General features: G+C 37.4%; 1 protein-coding gene across 7 annotated transcripts in view; it reads right to left on the bottom strand.

The window, feature by feature from the left end:
* The window catches only part of LOC114025702 (transducin-like enhancer protein 1), a 116472-nt gene that overhangs the window by 51569 nt on the left and 41387 nt on the right, over window positions 1-23516 (bottom strand). For 4 of the 7 annotated variants that reach the window (XM_027839167.1, XM_027839168.1, XM_027839170.1 and 1 more), the window contains 2 exons: window positions 7677-7881; window positions 6911-6927 (listed from right to left, as the gene is read on the bottom strand). In XM_027839167.1, coding sequence (XP_027694968.1) covers window positions 6911-6927; window positions 7677-7881 — 222 coding nt within the window. The remainder of the gene's footprint in view (window positions 1-6910; window positions 6928-7676; window positions 7882-23516) is intronic. The other 3 variants (XM_027839169.1, XM_027839173.1, XM_027839171.1) reach the window with 1 other exon arrangement.

The following is a 23516-nucleotide window of genomic DNA, read 5'->3' as shown; positions in this document are numbered from 1 at the left end:
TTTTTCAGTGCAGTTGGTCATTCACAGATTTTGCTGTACATTTAAAGACTACATGATTGACTTTCTAATCCATTAAGGCTGAATCCTCACTTATCAGCAGATAGGGCAAAAGAGCAAATCTGTTCATTTAGCAGCTCCGTACCACCTCGGAGCCTTGGCTACCCAATGGACGGGCCTAAAAGACGTACATCTATTTAAAAGGCTCAAAATATGGGCAAGTATCAGTGTGCTCTTACATAGTATACAACACTACAAAAGCATATTCCTGATTCATATGGTTCTCTTAACTAGGGTGATACACAGAAATTTATACATCTATGAAATGAGAAAACAAAGACAAAATTTTAATTGGTTACAAGGAATCTTAGGTTAACTTTCTGTGCCTTTATCTCCTGTCCCCTAGCTATCTCTTTGCCTCCCCAAAATGACTCACAATGCGGGGCCTTATTTAACAGTAAGCATCATATGATTTTAAAACCTCATTTGTTTGTAGTATTTTGCCAAAAACCAATACCATCAGTCTCCTGGTCATCCAGCAAAACATGAGATCATTGCTGTTCAGCAGTTCTAGTTGTGTCCAACTCTTCGTGACTCTACTTGGTGTTTTCTTGGCAATGATACTGGAGTGGTTTGCCATTTCCTTCTCCAGTTCATTTTACAGATGAAGAAACTGAGGCAAAAAAGGTTAAGTGACTTGCCCAGGGTCACAAAGCTAAGTATCTGAAGCTGGATTTGAAGGTTTTCCTAATTCTAGGCCCAGCACTCTAATCCCAAGCATAATTTCAGCAGACCAAAATGAGACTATTTCCAACATAGGAAATAATGGTCTAAGAACTAGAGTGAGCCCTCCTGTTTTCATGAACAATTCACTGAATCTCCCAATCCCTTATTTTCCTCACCTGAAGATGGAAAAAAATACCACTGCTATGATCATGGAGCAGAAGCTGTGAAATCTGGGTAGACTCAATAATAAGCACTTAATAATTAATTGACTGATCCAGTAGAAAAGGGCACTGGGTTTGAGGTTACAGACCTGAGTTCAAATCCTGGACCAGCAGGACCCTGTCTAGCCACTTTAACCTCTCCTGGCCTCAGCTTCCCCATTCCTAGAAAGTCATGGGGTGGGGGTGGGGATTGGGGGGAGGCAGGACAGCATAGTACGTAGAGAACTGATCTAAAGTTAGGAGGACCTGGGATCAAGTTCCCTGAAATTTATCATTCATCTACAAATTTTAATTCTTTTGGGACACTAGTTAGTAATTAAACTAACTACTTCTTCAAGTATAATAAATAACAACCTAATATACAGAATATGTTGTCCTTAACTAGTACTAAAGTTTCCATAAAATACTACCTTCTGCCTCTGAGTGTGCACATGCATACATATACAAGGGGTCCCAAAAGTCTGACTGCACTAAGACTTTTGGGATGGATACACACACACACACACACACACACACACACACACACACACACACACACGTACGTAAACAAAGAGGCTTTTAATTCTACTTGAATGTTAGCCTTCTCCATTAGGAACATGGGGCTAATAATAGCACCTACCTTTCACAAGGGTGTTGTGAGGACAATGTTAAGATAGTATTTGTAAAGCCCTTAGCACAGTGCATGGCACATACTAGGCTCAACTAATGAATACTTGGTTCTCTTCCTCTTTAGGAATTAGTTTAAAGTGTTTTCCATCATGATTAAGAAAAAAATAAAACAACAATGAAATATCATGCCTTCATGTCTTCTTTTCTGTTGATTCCTTGGTATAGGTAAGACTGAGAATTATACATAGTGCTAAAAATCTCTTCCTGCTTTTGCTCCCTCTGACAAATGTGAGTATCAAAGTTAAGTTACTGTAGGAAAGGAGAGATCAGTGGCATATTACAGAGGTAGGGCTATATGAAAGCAAAAGCCACATGTGTAAACCCATCACATACACAACACACTCATGCATTTCAGGGGTATAGTTTCCTCAAACAGTTTATACCTCTAAAAAATAGGCTACAGAAAAAGACTAAGAGTTTTGTTGAATGCAGCATAAGACACCTATACTGATGGCAGACCTTAAAAATACCCATAAGTGACCACTGTGGATTTAAAACAAAAACTAAAAGAATCTTAAGCCCCCAAAATATGGCTTTTCTCTAGGCTAGGCATGGATATTGAAAAATTAGATTACACAAACAATATGAAAAACTAGATTATCATCTTTGACAAGATAGCTCTTTACAGTATTAATTTAGAAGCTACAGAACACTAACTCTGAAATATGAATTAAACATGTTATAAGTACTTCAAGTTTAATATAAACTATCCTACACCATGGGGAAATTTCAGGTTTTACTTAATACAATATTAAATTTTCTTTTATTCGAGGAGCACAAATTCTGCTATGATATAAAGAATGATTTCCCTTTCTCCCCATAAAAGAGGGAAATAGTTAAAAAAAATCCATAATAAATTCAAAATAAAAATAAAATTAAAAAATAAAAATGTAATAAATCCAAGAGACACTTTAAGTGTTTACTATACATGTGCAAGAAAAGTAAAATGAAATCACGTTTTCCTCAGTGGGTAATAAATTCATGATGGGTGTATCTTCTAAAAAGCTCCGAGAAGGATCATCTCACTCAAAGTATAAACATAAAAAAGCTAAACTTAAAAAAAAAAAAAAAAAAAAAAAAGCATGGTATAGCGGAAAGAATTCTAGCCAAGTTTATCAGGAGACCCAATTTCTAGTGCCAGGTAATACCACTAACTAGCTAGCTGGCTGGCCAACCACCGGCAAGTAACCTATCCTCTCTAAATCTATTTCCTAAAGTGTAAATTGAAGGAGTTAGATGTTATAATGACTGCCAAGGTCCCTTCCTATCTCAAAATTCAATTATTTTATGTATTTCTACTTTTCACATGTTCCAGACTACACTTATCAACTACATAATGAGAATTTTACGTTTAGATGCTCACGTAAGCAAACATCTGTTAAGCCCTTTAGCTTAAGCACCAATGACCAACTCAAGTTTCTTTCTTCAAAAGCAGAACAAAGAAAATGGCCACTAATTCTAAATCTTTCTATATGAACTGTTTGTACCATTAGAACCTGGAAAAAAAGACCAAGTCTAATTCATTTTCAAATCAATTCCAAATACTAAGTTATGGCTTTATGATGACTGCTAAATGCTGTTGCAGTAAGCCCTGGATTTCCTTGTTGAATAGTCGTAATTCCAGTAACTTTTCAACCTTACAAACACCTTAAAAAGTTTTTCAGGTTCTTGGGAATTTGTGTGACAAAAGCTCCTTGGAATTGCAATTTCTTACAATTTCTGTCGAGACTCAATTTAAAAACGATCAGATTTAGCATAGATGAATTGTGTGATCTAAAGACCGACCATGCCCTTGAAACCTGATATAATAAACAGGAAAGTATTTCCATTCTACCTGAAGTCTCACTTATTGGCAACTTCTGTTTACATTGAGTGAATCTGGTCATAAAAGTTATCAAGTTTGATCTCAATTTTCCAACATAAATATAAATCTGCCCAATTCTCCTGGAAAAAAAAAATGTTTAAATACTGAAAATGAAGATGAACAAATAGGTCTGAGACATCCCCCGCTCATTCTCCCAACGTATACAACTTGGTCCTAGTCTAAGGGTTCAACTTTTACACTTTATATAAATAATGGGCTGTTTAATATAGGAAGGGCAAGAAAAAGCTAATGAACAACAAAATAGATAACTCTCTTTAAACCCTACACCTATTTGCAGGGGCTGCAAATAGCCAGTGGGCATTATCATTATATTGCATGTCTGCCAAGTTCTAGGCTTGGTATTTCAAATTATAACATTTACTTTTTTAAAAAAAAAAGGTACTGATGCATATTTTCCTACATGCATCCATACATATCCTCTTAAGTCTTATATTAAACTCTGTATCAGATTATATACTCAGCAAGAATCATAAATGTGTTCCTTTAAAAAGAAAAAAAAATAGCCAAATTATACCGATGAAAAGGTAGCAGCATTCACCTACTTACTATGAAGCAGCATTAAGACAGGTCTATGAAAAGGTCAGGTTACAAAACTGTTAACACCTGCCCACTTTATATTATAGGCTCATAGTATTATCAACAGGCACTAGATAAACTTGTTATATTCTTAATCTGAAAACACTAAGACAACAAATGTTATAGATTCTGCCCGAGATACAGAAAAATTTTTAAAAATACAATGGAAAGGCCAATAAGCAATGATTTATTTGATTTTTTTGTATTAGTTTATTGATTGGTTTATGCAACATCTCTGCATTTTCATTTTGCAATACCAGGAAGTTCATTCAATGATTTCTAAAAACTAATAGCAGAGCTTGGCTTAAAAAAAAAAAGTAAAGAACAATTTTAAACTTCTTTAAGGGTAGTACTCCTCCCTCCTCAGCCTCTAAAATCATATCCTGCCAAAATTTCTCAAATTCTCAATATATAAACCAGAGGTAAGTAGCAAAATAAGATACATGCCAATCTGGGAAACCTAGGAGAATCCCATACCACTATTAGAAATGTGTAGATAATTTCTTAGTTATGCCACTGACATGGAAAAAAAAACCTCGTTTTTTAAAAATCACAGGTAATTGTTCCCATTGATATGTCCCAAACCACATATATGTAGGACATATCAACCAATTACATATACTTTCTAGATAGGAGATATAAGATGCTACTGCCTTTTGGATATCTCACTATCTCAATTTTCCCCTGGAGTTTGACCTCATTGATATATGATTCAAATTGTAACCCATTCATGCCTTCCCACACCATGCAACACTTGTTCATTTTCATTCATTAGCTCACCACAGGGGTCTAACCGATGTGATATGGGCCTTCTTATTTAAGTGTTATATAATTACTGGACTTTAAAAAAAAGTATACATACTGTATATAAACGCACAGTAGATAGAGCACCTGGCCTGGAGTTAGAAGATCTGAGTTCAAATATGGCCTCAGACACTTAGTAGCTACTTAACCTCTACCTGCCTCAGTTTCCTCATCTGTAAAAATGGGAAAATAATACCACTAACCTTCTCAGGGTTGTTGTGAGGATCAAATGAGATATTAATTATAAAGTACTTAGCACAGTGCCTGGCATACATTTCAAGTGTTATATGTTACATTAGCTATTATCATGCACACATATATACACATATGAACATACATACAAATACATATATATACACTTACGTGTTTCTTTATAGTCAGGGACAAGCCCTTAGTCAGACAACTCCGTATATGCTGTTAAAATTATCTAGTCTAATGGTGCGGAATCTCCTTTTGACATTCCAGAGAAGACATTCTTAATTTGGAGTCCATGTGAACACTTTTTAAAAACACTTTGATAACTGCATTTCACTATAATTGGCTCCCTTTGTATCCAGTACATTTTACTGCATTTAAGAACATTATTCTCAGAGGAGATCTGCAGATTTCACAGACCTGCCCAAAGGTTCTTTGACACAAAAAAAGCTTAAGAACTCCTGTTCTAGAGAAAAAGTAGGAATAAGGAAAATGCTAACAATTTATGGAAACATTCAGGGACGATAAAATGTACAAATCCTGACAGTAAATACTAAAAGTTCCACTTCCCTTCATCATTTGACACCATGCATATTGTTCCCTAACTGTGATGTTTCTTTGCATATTCTAGAGAGGGTATCTGACAGTTTAAAAAACTCTTAACAGAGGGCTCACCAAAATCAGTCTCCCTGGCAACGATTCAACAAAAAAAAATTTTTCACAAAGATTTTCAAGAGTAACTATTGTTAACCTCCAGTCTTATGTGGGGAGGGGGAAAAAAGGAATTAGGATTTTCATTTTTCTAAGTATTTAGGTATTCTCTTTTCTAAAGCTTCGAAGATCTTTGATATGAAAATAGCAAAAAAAGTTATGCAAAGCATCTTATTTTATTCTATACAATAATTATCACATACAAGATGCTCACAACTCTTCAATCTTCTTAAGCCTCAAAAGTGAGGGTGGGGTGGGGATGGGGTTGAACGGGAAAGGGGCCAAAAGAGAGATCACAATAGCAGGCGATGCTAGCTCCTGCTCTCAGTCTGTTTTTACCGTTCTAGTCTCTAAGGCCTACTTCTCATCAAATAGTGGAAACCAGAAAGGAGGAGATAGGGAGGAGCTGTGGAGAATGCAAAATGGACCAAGGTTAAATGAAACCCATATGCACATAGCATCTTCACCTAAACTGCCTTGCTTTCTTAGGATTTAACTCAGATACTGATGTTGACGTAATTTTATTTAAATTGAAGTTCATGCCCTAAAGGCAAACACTCAAGGGAAATTTTGGTGCATGGGTGAACCAAGTGGCTAAGACACATTCATAAGGGTGTAATCAATCACTCAGTAAGAGGTAACATTTGCTCACTATGAATTCTGATTTCTCACCTGAAGGTTTCCCTTAAAAGGAGTCTGCACAACCTCTTCAAGTCAACCTGAACCTCACGCACAGCTATAAGTTTATCATTGATATGGGTCTGAGAAAAATATACACTGAAACACATTCAACAGCTACAGCAAGCAATTGCCTGTACTTCCCCACTACTGACAAAGCTTTTAAACAAAATAATCTTGTCTTCTGGCCTAACACAAAAAACTGAAGACCTCAGAAAAGAAACAAAACTGTCACTAAAAAAAAACAAAAAACAAAAAACACCCACAATAACAACAAAAAGAAAAAAGAAAAACCCAAAAAACTAAAACAAACATTACAAAGCTCTGTGTGTCTGTGTGTGTGTGTCTATATGTGTGCGCGCGCACATTGGAAAGGAGAAAGAGAAGTAAAGTCTGGGCAAGTGTTGGAAAAATGGAATATTTTTATGTTAGGAGTTTTAGTACTTACTGTGCCCGGTTCTCTGTCTGATCCCGTGGTTACCAAGAAACGCACAGACATGCCCGTTCAGACACAGAGGCAAGAACAGAAATAAAAAAAAGGGGGGAAAAATTAGAACACAAGCCCCGAACAGTTTTAAAAATGGCTTTTATTTATATAAGTCATTGCACATTCCTAATACAGTGATTTCCTGAAAATTACAGTATTTTGTAAACATAAGATTTACAGTTTAACCATACACAAAGCCTATTTTTTTAATTTCATGACAGAATAAATTACTTTTCTTCAAAAATTAGTCAAGTGCAATTTTGCCCAATATTTAATGCATACTAGAATTAAAGCCTATGAAACTAAGTAGTAACAGATGCAATTATCTAACCTTTCATTTGAACACATTCACTTTAAAATTTAACTTTCATTTCACCCCATTTCACAACATTACTTTCTTTGAAAATCACCCAATTAAGCAGTTAACAGTTTTCCATAATATGGTGCAGGCCACTGACATTACATTAAGCAGTTGCCAACATGTCAAAAAAAAAAAAAAAAAAAAAAAAGCCCCACAATCTATAGAGTGGGAGAAAGCCTACAAATCCCCATCATTTCAAACACTGAAAACTTCAGTTTTTCAGTGGTAAAAAGGTTTGACAGTTTCTTTTCTCTCATTTTATATAAACTTGGGATTTCTTTAGGAGATGGACACAACTTTGCAGCATTGTATGAATATTCATTTGACAAAGAATCAGGTCCTAATCAGGCTTGCCATGCCTCTCACCTCTGTGGTGCTCTGTATCATGGTGTTTCTTGTCATCTTTTATTGCCAAGTGAGACTGCCCACTCAATGCACTAGAGAGGGCCAGGAGGCCAGCGCTGCTTCCAAGGGGTGGAATCCCAGGAGGCTGGAGTCCGGATGGGTGAGGTGTTAGAGGCACTGGAGGTCCATGGCCATGAGAGAGATGCTGAGCCTGCAGTTGCTGCTGCTGTGGGCAGGTGGTGGTTGGTCATTCCCAGAAGAAAACAGAACCGTGAAATAAGAGCATGAGGAAAAAGGAGTAAGAGGATAAAATATATACAGAGAAAGACGATACAGAGGGAAGAAGAGGGAGAAAAAAGTAAACATATGGTTAACTCTTTAGATTCAAGGATCATGCTTCACATATTATTTTTTCCCATCCATACCACTGTTCCTGAACTATAATTCCTAGATCCCCAGACGCTAGGTGGCACAGTGGGTAGAAGCACTGGGCCTAGAGTCCAAAAGAACCGAGTTCAAATTTGACTTAAGACAATTACTAGCTATGTGACCCTGGGCGAGTCACTTAACCACTGTTTGCCTCAGTTTCCTCATCTGTACAATGGGGATAATAATAACACTTACTTCCCAGGGCTGTTCTGAGAATAGCATGAGACACTTAGCACACTGTCTGGCACATTGCAAGCACTATGGAAATGTTAGCTGTTGTCACGATGATTCACCCTAAAAGTTTGTTACTTTTACTTATCATAGGCCTGATTAGGTTATTTAAATGGGGAGAATCAGTGGCAAAGTTTCCAGGACCTCCATTTATGAATCTGTTTAATGTCTAATCTCCTTTCAACCACATACTCTTGGTATTAATCTAACACCAAGTGGCAAAGACAGCCAAACTGATTTTTCTCACTTGTTAAAAAGGAATAAAGAAACCAAGAGGTAGAACAGTTGCTTTCTTATTTGAAGGGCTGTCATGTGGAAGAGGGGGATTAAGCTTATTCTGCTAAGCTCCAGAGGTCAGAAAGGACCAACTATTCAAAGTAGCAAGGAGACAGATATGGGCTCAAAATAAATCAGAATAACTGGAAAATGAGAACCCCCCAACAACTGAACAGCCTCTCCCTTGTGAACTCAAGTAATGTTTACTTGAAGGAAACAGGCAGGGAGAAAATCTGGGTGATTCTTTTCAGAAATTTTGTAGAGAAGAAGGCTTCCAGGCAGGGGTGAGACAAAATGACTTCTCGCCAGTCTAGGTAATTTACCCTAGAATCAACGGCTGAAAGATGGAAGGGGTACGGTGACTATCTGGTCCACCTTCCTCATTTACAGATGAGTACACTGAGGCTCAATGGCAAGCCCAAAGACACACAGCTAGTGAGCAGCAGGGCCTGGACAAGAAGGCTCTTCTCTCCACTCTCCACCCAGACTCCCCTCCCCACCCTTCCCTCTACCCACGTCGCTTCCCTCTCTAACACAACACTGCACCACCACCAACCACCCCCTCCTCCCTACCCTGCTATAAATTTGCCCACATTTAAAAAGGTATTCTTTTCTCTCAAATTACAGTTAATAGCTTACTGTGTGCAATGAAAAATACTCAAGAAAAGGCAATGCAACATAAATTTAGCCATATTTCAGCTGCCAGGTATAAAACTAGGTTTAGAAGAAAGAGTAAAAATGATTAAAGCTTAATTTCTAAGGTGCCCTGTCAGATCCCAAAATTAAGGCTCTGATTTGTGGTAACTTCCCTCGGCCTCAACTGCTTATTTTATTGATGGCCAGCCTAGACTGTTCCTACTGCATTAAATCATGCCCGTTCTTCAGTAAGGGCCTCAAGCACTACCTTCTCACTGATTTCTAAATAGAACAATAAATACCGTCTTCAAATCTCTCTACCTTCAGAGTATAAGGTAAAATCGCATGATTTATCATCAGAAATCAAGAAAGTATTTGTATAGAATTATAAAAACCTTGGCAAACCTCCCCCTCCCACCCCTTATCATCTGAAAAACAAACAACCTACAGTGGGGAAAAGGGGACTGACCACCTTCCACATAAATCTCCCTCACCCCTGAAGTAAAACCACCCCAATAAGAAGAAAAATGGGGACAAAGACAGACCAGGGACGACAAGAAGAGTATTCTTGAAAAGCGTATATAAACGAGGCATTTACCATTTTAAGATCACAGTAACAATTATTTTATGCATATAATCACCTTCCTGTCGTTTCAAAGACACTAATTCCTGCTCTGTCACCTGTTAAGGGGCTTAGCAACAGCAAGACATAAAACTGGAGAAGTTGGCAGCAGCCTCACGGTCTGCTAGGCATGCTCATTAGCACTTAATTAAAAACTAGACACCTGCCATAAGAAATGTGCTCAGAGAAGGATGAGTAAAAGGTCTGTCCTAGCACCAATTACTATCATTACTTGGAGAATAAGAGCTATGTCCGGTTTGGGGGGGGGGGGCGGGTTGGGAGAGGAGGGGAGGGTGTACGGGTGGGGAGGGGAAGGAGAACCCAATGATGCATACACAAGCAACTGCAGTGGATAATTAACCATAGCGCTGATGGGGGGGGGGGCAAAGTGGAAGTTCAACTACAGTAGATACTGCTTTCCTCACCAAAAAGCCTTTCAAAAAAGTATTAGGGGTTTTTAGCTCTATGCCAGAACCAGCAGGTATTTCACTCATTTGTTTTTGATTCATTATTATTAGGAATTGAGATGTAGACTTTCTCACCCCACTAAGTTTTATAAATATTAAATCCAAGGCACACAATGTAAATGCTAATATGTAAATTGATTCAAAATAACTATGAAGCTATGATTAGAGGGGGGTGGTTGAACCCATTACATCAATCAAACAAGATTTTATTAAGTGCCTACTATGTGCCGGGCACTATGCTAGGCAGTGGAGATAACAAAAGACTATTAAGTAGAAATGGCAAATAAACTGGCTAATTGAATGTCAATCACTCTTAATGCCTATCCTCTTCTACCTTCCCCCAATTGTGATCCTGAATCTGAGCTTCAATATTTAGCATGGTTAGCTCTTTTTGAGCAAAAAGCTCATAAATGTAGTGCTGTTCATAGAAGCAACAGAGTGGCTCACAATCACTTAACATTCATTTAAATGAAACATTTAATGGGACAATTAAGTACAAGGTCCAGGGGGTGGGGAATTAAAAAAAAAATCCAGATGTCCTCAAAGACTGCATTTAAGTAGAGAGAGAGATTACAAAACTACAATGTAGAGATGGATGTTTTAAGTACTACAGAACAGATATGTGTCATAGGAGAATGGAGTAAAGTAAGGAGAGATTATTTTCTCCTGGGGAGATCAAAGAGTAGCTTTATGGGGAAGTAACATTTCAATGACTCTACAAGTGGAAGATGGACAACTAGGCAGCACAGTGCCTAGCGCACTAGGGCTGGAGTTAGAAAGACTCATCTTCCTGAGTTCAAATTTGGCCTCAGACACTTACTAGCTCTGTGACCTGGGCAACTCACTTAACCCTGTTTGCCTCAGTTTCCTCATCTGTAAAATAAGCTGGAGAAAAAACAGCAAACCACTCTAATATCATTGCCAAGAAAATCCCAAATGGGTCATGCAGAGTCAAACACAACTGAAAATGACTGAACAGCAACGACGACAACAAAATGAGTGGAAGACAGAAAATATTGTTAGGCTGTCATTGGGGTAAAAATAGAGAATGTAGAAGGTGGCATCCCAGGCACCATTAAGGAAGCAGGAGTATGGAACAAAGAGGAATGGGAAAGTGAAGGATGTGTACTAGAAATAGCAATTAACCCAAATTTTTATGTATGGAGTTCCATACAAGTTTACAGACAGATAAGTTGGCAGGTAACTTAATTAGGCAGCTAATTCAGGGCACTTAAGATGAAATCTGAGGAAGAATCAGCTGAAGTCAAGTTTTATACAACAAGGTACTTTCTCCAAAGACAGTCAAGTCACCCTATTTATCAGTCAATAAACATTTATTGTATTTAGGCTACATTACAATATCCAACATGCTGAAGACATGATAGAAATGGCACTGAAGACAACAAAGATGGGACGCAATTGTACCAGACCATACACAGAGGTAACCCATGCTATGGATAGGATATCATTTTGAGAGTGAAAGGGACCAATTCTTAAGACGTGTGAAAAAAGGATAGAAAAGATACTGAGTAATTGTTGTTGTTTTTGTTTTTAAATCACAGATCAGGAGACTCAAGCAAGGTTTTATAGAAGAGGTGTTATTTTACAATGGAGGTAGTCAAGACTTCCAGGAGAGAGATCTAAGAAGTCAGGGAATTCCAGGCAAAGAGGGATGGGCCAGATGTGGTAGATGAAGTGTCACACTCAGGGGACAGCGGTGGTTTGGTTTAGTTGGAATACAAAGGAGAACGGTATGCATAACTTGAAGGATAGTGATAATGGAACTCTACTAAGTTCCTTGAATAAACGTAATGAAACTACCTTTTATAATACTTGCTCACATGTACATATTGTTTTAAGTTTTGTAAAGTACAACTGTAAAGTAGAATGACTTCATGAATGTTATTATCTCAATTTTACAGATGAGAAAACTGAGAGTAAGAAGTTAAGTAATTTGCCCAACGGCACAGATGGCAAGTGTTTAAAACTTTCCACTCCATCATGTTACTGACCTATGTAAGAGGGAGGCAGGAAGGGGGAATAAAGACTGAATTGTTTATTCTTTTCTTCTGAACTTTCCTAAGGAGATGCTACAGAAATAAAGCAAAGTCTTGAAAGCAAAAAACAGATTTTAATGACTGATGGTCCAAAGAAGAGTTTAAAAAAAAGTTAATAGAAAAACCTACATCTTCTTTGAAAAATATCTTCTCTCTAGAGCTAATGACAGTTTCTTCCTTTACAAAAACGCAAAAGGTATGCATACTATTTAAACTAAATGAGGGGCAGAGAACCAAGAGGGGCTATTTTAAAATATGATAAAATAAAGTACGTATCTAAAACCAAAAGTCAACATTATTTTCAATGAAGAAATCATCTTTTGCAAGAAATACGGAGTAAAGAAAGGATGCCTCTTTTCTTCAGTGTTATTTGAAGTGTTATTCTTATATATTCAGTGTTCTAGAAATGTTAGCAATAGTAATAAAATTTAAAAAAAGAAAGCAAAGATATAAATATAGTTGAAGAGACAAAATTGTCCCCAAATGATATGGTTTCCTTAGAAAACCTCAGAGAATGAGCAAAGAAACACGAATAGCTTCAGTAGAGTAGCAAAATAGAAAATAAGCCCAGAAAAATAAATGACATCTCCACATAGCATTAACAAAATTCAGAAGGAAATAAAAAGGGAAGTTTCATACAAAATAATGAAAAAATGCATTAAGTTATTTAGGTTTCAGCCTACCATGGCACAAGACTTCTCCAAACTCGATCACAAAACACTATTTAAAAAATTAGATGACTTGAATGATTAGAGATATTCATTGTTCATAGTTGGGTAGTTCCATTGACAAAATGATACTGACTAAATAAATTTACCAATTCAGTGAGCTAACCATCAGCACCTAGGAGGTTACTTGCTAGGCAAAATAACAACAAAAATCACCTGGAAGAAGAAAAAAGGCCTAAAATCTCAAGGAAAATAACCTTAAAAAGTAGGAATGAAGATGGAACAACATTTCCACATCTCAAATTATACTGTATGCCATCAAAACTAGTTGGTTCTGGTTAAAAAACATATAAAGTAGATGAGCAGAACAGACTAGATAAGGATAGATCAGAAGCAACTGAACTTAATAATATGGTGTTTAATAAACCCAAGGACATGTATTACTTGAGAAGAATTCAATTTAACAGGAACTACTGAAAAAACTGGGAAGTAGTTTGGCAAAAATTAGATTTAGATCAAAGTCTTATACTTTATACAAAAATAAGCTCAAAATGGATGTTCAACCATAAGAAAAGTTACAAGGGAATGAGATGGGCATCTTTTATTGCTATGGGATAAGTGAGAATGCCTAACCAAACAAAGCAATCACAAAAAATAAACTGAAAAGGTTTTACAAAAACAAAATCAATATAACTACATTAAGAAGGAAAGCAATCAAATGGGGAAAATATCTCTGATAACTAAGGTATATAGAAAACTAACAATAACATAAGTGATGAGCCATTCCCCAACGATGAAAATATATCAACAATTAGTTCTTAAAAGAAGAAGTGCTGAGTATTCACAACCATATGAAATGTTCCAATTCACTAATGACAAACACAAATCAAAACAACTATGAGGTTTCACCTCACACACCCAGCTAACTATCAAATATAGTTAAAAAAGTAAATACTTAATGTTGGTGGGGTTATGGAAAGACAGGAGCACTAAGGAACTGTTGATTCCTAAGGAGCTATACCTTGGTACAATCATCCTAGGGGAGAAAAAGTGGGATTATGCCAAGAAAGGGACCAAAATGTCCATCTCTGGGCTCTTTGACTTAGATCCCCCCCCCACTAGAAACCTAAACCCAAGAAGATGAAAGATAAAAATAAAATATTCATAGCATCACTTTTTTGTGGTATCAAGGAACTAGAAACGAACTAGGTACCCATTTGAGTGAGGAACAGGTAAACAAACTGGCATATAAATGTAACGAACTATTACTGTGTCATAATAAACTATGAATTTGTGGAGCATTCAGAAGCATGAGGAGAATTCTCTGAACTAAAGAAGAATGAAGTTAAGTAGAACCAGGAAAACCATATGCATGATGAGTCCAACAGTGTGAATGGAAAAACAAACAAAAAAGAATTAAATACAGTGTTGTTATGATAACCAAGCCTGCGTCATGGAGAATAGAAAACACAGATCCTGCCTTATCTGTGCAGAAGTGGGGAGCAATGAGTAGAAGAACATTACCAAGTATCACTAGACTCAGTAGTCTAATGAGGACTACTGAGTAGTCTTGCTAAACTGCTCTCTTCTTTTTTATTATTTGTTATTATAAGGAATGGTCTGTTATGACAGGGGAAAATATGTATTCAGAAATGAAGGTGATGTTAAAACAAGGGGGCAGCTAGGTGGTGCAATAGATAAGAGTGTCAGACCTGGAGTCAGGAAGACCAAAGTTCAAATCTGGCATCAGACACTTATTAGTTGTGTGATCCTGGGCAAGTCTCTTAACCTTGTTTGCCTTGGTTTCCTCATCTATAAAATGTGCTGCAGAAGGAAATGGCAAACCATTACAATGTCCTTGCCAAGAAAACCCCAAATGGGTTCACAAAGAGTTAGACATGACTGAAACTACTGAACAACAAAAACAAGAAATGTAAAAGGAAAATATTGAACTAAATGTTTGAGTCACCTTTCAATTCTAAATCTGTGATGTTGGGGCAGCTAGGTGGCGCAGTAGATAGAGCACTGACCCTGCAGTCAGGAGGACCTGAGTTCATATCCAGCCTCAGACCAAACACTTGTCACTAACTAGCTGTGTGACCCTGCAAGTCATTTAACCCCAATTGCCTTAAAAAAAAAATCTATGACATCAATTAAATTTTTTAAAGTAAGAGACTTTATAAATAATGATCTCGATCTTATGGTGTTTCTAACTAGAGGGTTAGGTCTGAATTATATCACTTTAGCAAGCCTTTACTCTGAAAACCATAGGCCAGTGGGCTTACCCTTGACTCCTAGAAGAATTCTAGCATCTATTATTAAAGGAATGGTTAGTGAACGTCTACAAAAGGCAGTTATGCTCATTAAGGATAGGTCATGTCAAACTCACTGAATTCCCCCCTCCCCATTTCTCTGAAAACAGGACTACTAGATGGGTAATTCAGGGAGACACAGTGTATATAGTTTCCTGAGGTTTTAGCAGAATATTTGACAAAGCTTCTCATGCTTTTCACAGTGAGAAGGTAAAAAGCTGGAATAGATGTCAGTTCCATTAGGGGCCATGTTGACTGGCCAGACTCAGTTAATGGTTAAATGTCTATTTGGAAGTTCTCCAGTGAAATGCCTGAGGGGTTTTTATCAATGATTTGGAAAAGGACATAGATAGCATGCTTATCACATTTGCAGATGACACAGAACTGCAAAGGACGGCTAAACACAATGGAAAATAGTTATGATTCAAAGAGATCTCAACAGGCTAGAACACTGGATTAAATCTAAGATGAAGAAATTTAACTGGAATGTTTACTCTTGTGTTTGGGTTTGAAAAAATTAACTTCAGAAACATAATATGGGGAAGCATCTTTTTCATGTTTAAAACAAATCTGGGTTGGTTTTGGGGGGATTTTTTGTAATTGTTTTCTTGGTAACTGCAAACCCAAAAGAAGTCAACTGTATTACAGGACTGCAAAAAAAGTCAATGTGATTTTAAGCTGCAATGAGGTATAAGCACAAGGTCCAAGAACAATAAGGTGACAATTCTTATATCCGCCATACTGGATAGAGTATCTTGTTCAATTTTGTATGCAACATTTCTAAAAAGGACATAGATAAGTGGGAGAGCATTCAGGAAAATGAACTCTCAGGAGGATGGTGAAGGGAGCTGAGATCATGACATGAAGACTGGTTGAAGGAAATGGGTATGTTTAACAGATTAGGAAAAAAAGCTTAGAGGGGACATAACTGACTTCAGGCATGAGGTAAATGTGGAAGAGAAAGCATTGGGGGATGGTAAGTTATCCCTCATTAGAGATCTGCAGGCAAAGGCGAGATGACCATATCATATGTATCATAGAGAAGACCCTTCTTCAGGTAGGGAGTGGGGTACACGGAACTTTCCAACTCTGATTCTTGGAATGTCTGTCTGAGCAAATAAGAAAACTGCCAAATATTATAAATCATAGGGAGGAAAATCTGGTTCCCCTCTACCCATTTTAACTTAATAATGGCACTGAATTTAATTTTGAACATTAAGATGAACCAGTGCTTATAGCTTTAACAATTTAGAATCAGAGGACCTGGGTTCCTTGCCTGGTCTTGCTATCTGCTTAAGTTTTGAGCAAGTGGTTTGATCTCTTTGAACTTCAGTTTCTTCATTTGTACAAAGAGTTTTGGACACGTTTTAATAATTCATGTCTTTGTGTGCCCATTAACGTGCTAGAATTTCTGGTCCCATCAAGGTGGGATGGGGGTGTGTGTGTGTGTGTGTGTTTTAATTCCACTTTCACTATTGCTTTGTCCTCATATAAACTCCTTTTTGCAACTGAAAAAAAATGCACATCCACATTCTAGAGTTGACTATATTAATGTCAGATTAAAATATATCACCCTCCACAGCTTTCCCCCCCAACAAACACCATATTCTGCAATACGAAAAAAAAAAAAAAGAATCAACTGTGGAACCCTTTACACATTGCCAGTGAAAAGCAAGCATAGGATGGTTTCGATTTGGTGACAATGGAATTTGATATTCGCATTCTCCTCCCCCAACATGTCAAATTTGGGAAGGATATGAGTAAAATGTACTAAATCTTGAGTTAATGAGACCTCAAAACCCACAAAGGAATAATGTCTCTTTGTCCATGTCTTCCAGAGAAAGCCGCAAGCACACAAAATTTCAAATAACTACTTCCCAAAGTGGGGAAAACAATCATGATGATCACAAACGGGGTAAATACTGAACCCTTGCCTCTGGGTTTAATGATTAATGTGAGGAATGAAAAATTTATTTTAACCCTTAACGTTACTCGAGTTCAAAAATTTATATTAGTTTGTATTTTCTCCAAATAGCTACTCTGAAATCCTTACCCAATCTCTTGCTCTTTTCTTTCTTTAAGATTGTCTTTATAGTGCAGAGAGGGGAAATAAATGGCATAAGACCTTGTAAACAAACAAGGAAGAGCTTAAGTATAATCAGTTCTTCCACAGGGCTTGTTTCAGAAACATGAATTTGCTCCAACACAGTTGATATATTAGGGAACATTCAGATCATAACATGAATTTTGGGTTAGCTTATGTGTGATTTTAGCCCCAAGAATCAAGGAAAGAATACAGAAAACTTCACCACTTCACAAAAACTCATTAGCTGTGATGTTTCCAACACCCATTTCCACAAACAAACTTCAGAATTTCAAATCTTTATCAAACCAAGTCGTTGCTCATGGCTTTGCAAGCCTGAACTCCTGGGAATCCGGACACCAAGCAGCAGCCCAAGGCTACAGACACTGCCAAGTTCCTATCTTTTTCTATGTGTCACTGACAAAGTTTTTGAGTGTTGTGCTCCTAACCCCATTTTTTTCCCCCATAAGACCTGTGGTTTGTATTGTGCAATTTTACACAGAGAAAAGAGCTTTCTGGAAATGGATACATCCTATTATTGTATTGCCTGACAACTAGAAAACACAAACATACACATACACACACTCCACTACTACTGCTGCTGTTGCCACTACTATTACACAAGCTACCATTGGGTGAATGGCCTGTCCCCATTAGAGGGATGAAGGAAAACAAGCAGAAATTATCCAGTAGATCCGATTAATTCTCAAATTATTCAAATAAGAAGAATCAAAAGAAAATATTCCATTTGAAGGTTTCCTCCTCAGTTAAAGGCCATACTGATAAATAATTGATGTGATAAGAAACAATGGGGTACAAGAAGAGTTTACAGACACCAAAGAGATGGATAAGGATTGGGCATGTGATTTCACTGCTACAGGGGACTCTGAGATGAGGAACCCACTTCTACCACGTAAGTAAGTACTTTCCCTGCAACTGGTCTTAGGAAAGCCGTCTGGGGCACTAAGAGATTGTTTAATGACTTGCCCAGAATCATGCAAAGAGTATGTGTTAGATGTATGACTTGAACTCAGGAATAGGTAGGGTAGTAGATAAGAGTGCTGGGCCTGGAGTCAAGAAGACTCATCTTCCTAAGTTCAAATCTGGCTTCAGATACTTACTAGCTGTGACCCTGGGCAAGTCATTTCACCCTGTTTGCCTCAATTTCTTCATCTGTAAAATTGGCTGGAAAAGGAAATGGTAAACCACTCCAGTATCTTTGCCAAGAAAACCCCAAATGGGGTCATGAAGAGTCAGACATGACTGAAATCATTAAACAACAAGAATTCTACTTAATAGGAATCTCTTAGAAGTAGCATTCCAATGAAAACCACTAAGAAGCATGGGAAGTCATATCAATTGATGGGAAGAGAAGTAAGCAGAAACAGGAAAATATACATAATGACTTCAATGATGTAAATTGGGGGAGGGGGGAGATGGAATACTATGTAACTATAATGACTATGTTTGGCTCAAAGAGATGAGAAAATACACTTTCCTACTCTCTCTGCAGAGCTATGGGTGGAGAACACTACATATACTGTCAAATTTAGTTGATGTGTTGGTTAATTTTCCTGAACTAGTCCGGTCCCCCCCCCAACCTTTTCTTTGTAATTTTTTTGTTATAAGTGATGGCTCTCTCGGCAGGTATGAGGGGAAGGAATGTATTTGGAAATGAAGGTGACATAAAAATAAAAGATATCAATAACATTTGGGGGAGGGGAGGAAAGATATGACATTTTTTTTTCTTTTTGGTGAGGCAATCAGAGTTAAGTGACTTGCCCAGGGTCAGATAATGGCATTCTTCATGACCGCTGTTACATGACTCAATGCGGTGAGTGAAGAGAACACTATTTAACCTGGGCATCAAGTCTACAAGTTCTAGCCACTAACTAGAGATAGATGGTTTATAAATCCTGGACAGGTTTTTGGACCTCAAGGTCCCCCCCCCCCCCATCTGTAATATAAGCTGATTATACTCAATGACCTTAAAATTCCCTTTTAGCCCTAAAGAAGTATGATTACTTCTTTCTGCCTACTCTTCTGTCACACTATGGCTCCTTTGTCAGTGGGCTGTTTAAGGCGATATCACAGAAAGCTCTAAAAGTTACAGTTCTTCCCATCTTTATCTAACTCGTACTTCAGATGTTCTCACATTAACATCCCATCAGCATTTATGTCAGTCCTTGCCCAACAACCTTCCAACAAGGAGACGCACAAAACCCCATGGAATAACTTAACTCTATGGAAGAACACTGAAGATCTAAAGAAATCCCAACACTTGTCAGAGAATGATTCTTGGCAGTACAACTTAACATTTTACTGCACTCCACCCAAAGTAGGATGCATCAAAAGCTTTTTGCAGTTTCTCCCTCCCCCCCTTTTTTTTTTGGAAATTTAATAAATCATCATCCTATTAAGATATACTCATATAAAGAGCTTGGCATCAAACAGATTACAGCTGACAAAGACGACCTTGAGTGTTATTACAGGTGTTTTGTGCATTCTTTCTGGTAGTTGTAGGCATTACTCTTTTAGGCTGTATTCCTGTTTTTACAAAGAAACACATACATCCCAGGTATTTATAGGCTTTCCAAGGATTAACTGCAAACTCCTAAGAATAAACCCTCAAGAGGTTAACCTCATCCTCTTAAACTTCACACACTACAATCCCAGAGATAACTGTCAGCTACATCCAAGGGGAAAAAAAAAATAATCCAACATCTTGCTAATCCTTTAGCCAATCAACTCATGCAACAATAGAGAGCCCTTTAGGAGGCCTACAACCCAATCTTTCTTAAGAGTATAATCAGACAAAAAAATTTGCCCCTAAAATACTAAAAACCAAAGCTGAATCATCAATTAAGCTTTTATGTGCCAAGTACTGTGGATACAAACATGGAAATGAAACAGCCCCTACCCTCAAGAACCTTACAGTTTATCAAAAGAAACATCATGCATACATACAAATAGGTATAAAATCTATAAAGTTAACACAAAGCAATTTCAGAGAGGGAAACACCAGCAGCTAGAGGAGATGAGAAAAGATCTCATGTAGGTGCTTAAACTAGTCTTTGAAGAAAATAGGGATTCTTAAAGATAGAAAAGATGCAGAAGGAGTATATTCCAGTCATGGGAGATAGCCTGGGCAAAGAAACAAGAACCCAAGATAAATTTCTAAGTTTTGTGTCATACTTCATATATGCCTTCATTAGTAAACATAAAAAGATGCCTATCTGTCAAATAAAGCCTAATATGCCTCCAAGGTATCAGCAACATACAAAATTTCCCCCCAATTTGGCATAACAGATGAGATTATTGATTAGCTTTGTAGCATAGACTAGGCCTACCTGAGGCAGAGCTCAGAGAAACAATTAGATCAACCCTTCAAAGAAGGCAAGCTATTGTTAAATCAGAGTAAGATCAGAGTAATCACTGAAACTCACTGACATCAGGTATTTTTATCATCTTTAAAGAGATGACAGATTTTCTTGTGGCTAAGGTGATCACATCATGTAGTGGACATCTGGTTTTTCTGGCTAGATGGCCAAAAACACTCCAAGTATATAAGCCATTGCCTTCTTCTTCTTGTTCCTGTGTGTGCATACATATACTCTGTCCTTCAAATCCCACCTCGAAAATCTAATTGCTTTGTACCTGGAACTTGACTGTTCTCCTCTACATGAATATTGGATACTGAAATCAATGATTTATCTCCTCTTCAAACACTGTATTTTTGGTTTCTAAAAACTACTCCTTATCAGTTTTAAAAAGAAAAGAACCTCACATTTTTGTAACCTGACTTACAGTTTGCATCATGGAAAGTGCTGAATAGCAATGCTTTTCCAGCGACACACACCTTAAAAATCATTCCTGCATGAAGAAAAGCATCTAATTCAAACGCTGAAATATGTGTAAGCCCTGTCCAAGAAAAGAAAATACAAATAGTAGTCTTTGAATTCTAGTAACTGGCACTTAGAATACTCAGTTAATTATCCATTTATGGCACTTAGCAGGCCTGGAAGTACCATGATATATTTCCTAATATGCTTCCCCTGACTTGAGAGGGTTGATAATCCCCAGACTTAATAACAGCATAAACACGTGGATGGAACTAAGATGGGAGTGGGCTCAGAAACACGGACAGCAAGCTAGGTCACTTAGTTAATGATAAAGTAATGAGACCAATTTGCCTTGGTGATAGAAAGCCTGGGCTCAAGTCCTACCTTGGACCCATTCAACAACAACTGTTAAATGCTAGGCACCGTGCAAGGTGCTGGGGATAAGAAGGCAAAACAGACCAGAGTCTTTGCCATCAAGGAGTTTACATTTTGCTAAAGGGATTTGAGGGCAATAAACAACACATACATATATAAATTTGTCGTCCAGTCATGTCCGATTCTCCATGACCCCATTTGGGGTCACAATGGAAGGGTCTGGAGGAAGGGAACCCATGCTAGATGTAAGACTATGGGCAAGACATTGAGCTTCTCAGTGCCTGAGGCAACTTGTTACAGATGAGTTGTTGATGAACAGGGGCAGAGGAGTTTCCACAACAGAGGCAGAGAGTGATAAATACTGAACCATCAACTTGGCATTTATTGAGTGCCAAGTATCATGCTAGCCACAGAAACTCCAAAGACAAAAATCAAACAATTCTCGCTCTCAGTGAGCTTATTATGGTCTCTTGGGAGACATGACAAACACATATAAAATAAGTATATACAGGATGTAAAATAACAAGAAAAGACCTAAAGTAGAAAAAATTTTCAGTGTGACCATGGGCAAGTCACATACCTTTTCAAAGAGGATGAGCTAAATAATTTAGAGTACTTAGCCAGTAGATCATTTAAAACTCCAGTTCTGATCCAATCCAATCCCTTCCAGCTTCTAAATTCCTAAGATTCAGATTCTGTGATTTGTGGCAAAAATGGAGGAGAGACAAACAGCTTCTGTTCTCGCACATTCAGGATCAACCTCTGAACTTTACGCCTGGGAGTCTGGCTATCGCTCAAGTCAACGCCTGGAGGCTTTTTGACATTGTGAAGAAACAACTGGACAGGGATCAAAGAATACATTTTTTAAAATACAGAAAGGCAATAAAGTTTGGTTCATGTACTTCGAAAGGCAGGTAAGCCCTGTAAAACTCTGGAAGCCCAAGCAAGCCTATTTCTAGGGCGGCTAAAATGTCAAAAGCTTGATCTCCAAAGCCTACAGAGAAATTTTCAGAGACGAAAAACAGCAGTTTAACAGATAATCCCCAAGTTTCTCAAAGAGCGAACAAGTGGTTCAAAGTCCTCCAGGCTCCACATCCTGCCTCACCTCAATCAAGGATACCTCTTTAAATTTCCTTGAAGAATCTCATGACCTTGATAAAGGATTTTTTTTTACCTTCTAATATGTCACAGTAAAATAAAGTAGCAAGAGGAAAGAACTCTGAATCATATAACAGTGCATCATTTTAAATACAACATGCATTACTATTGCATTAAATCCTGACCAATGTATATGTATTTTTAAGGTGTTTTTATGCTAGACCTAAAAAAAAAAAATAGTAGATCAACTAAAGATTAAGTTTTTAAAACCTATTTTTTGTGTCATGGACCCCTTTTGCAATCAGGTGAAGTCCATGGGCCATTTTTCCAAAGATTTTTTTTTTTTTAATTTTTAGGCAATTTGAGTTAAGTGACTTGCCCAGGGTCACAGAGCTAGTAAATATAAGTGTTTGGTCTGAGGTCACATTTGAACTCAGGTCCTCCTGACTCCAGGGCCTGTGCTCTATCCACTGCACCACCTAGCTGCCCCTCCAAAGATTTTTAAATGCCTAAAATATAATACATATGATCATAAAGGAAACCAATTATATTTAAAGACAACAATTTTTTAAATTCACAGATTGGAAGATGTATAATATAAATATAACAATTGTAGAATTGTAATTGTAGAAGCAATTAGGTAAAATACATTACTGGGAAAGTTAGTATCCAGACAACATACTACAAAAGGTGAAATATATAGGGAAGTAACAACAAGGGCATAATGAGGGAGGGGAAGAATTGCCAACCAGTCAGTCTTTGACC

This window comes from Vombatus ursinus, unplaced genomic scaffold (genome assembly GCF_900497805.2).
Source record: "Vombatus ursinus unplaced genomic scaffold, bare-nosed wombat genome assembly UNPS02014832.1, whole genome shotgun sequence".
Lineage (NCBI taxonomy): Eukaryota > Metazoa > Chordata > Mammalia > Diprotodontia > Vombatidae > Vombatus > Vombatus ursinus.
This window is presented reverse-complemented; position numbering and strand designations above follow the sequence as displayed.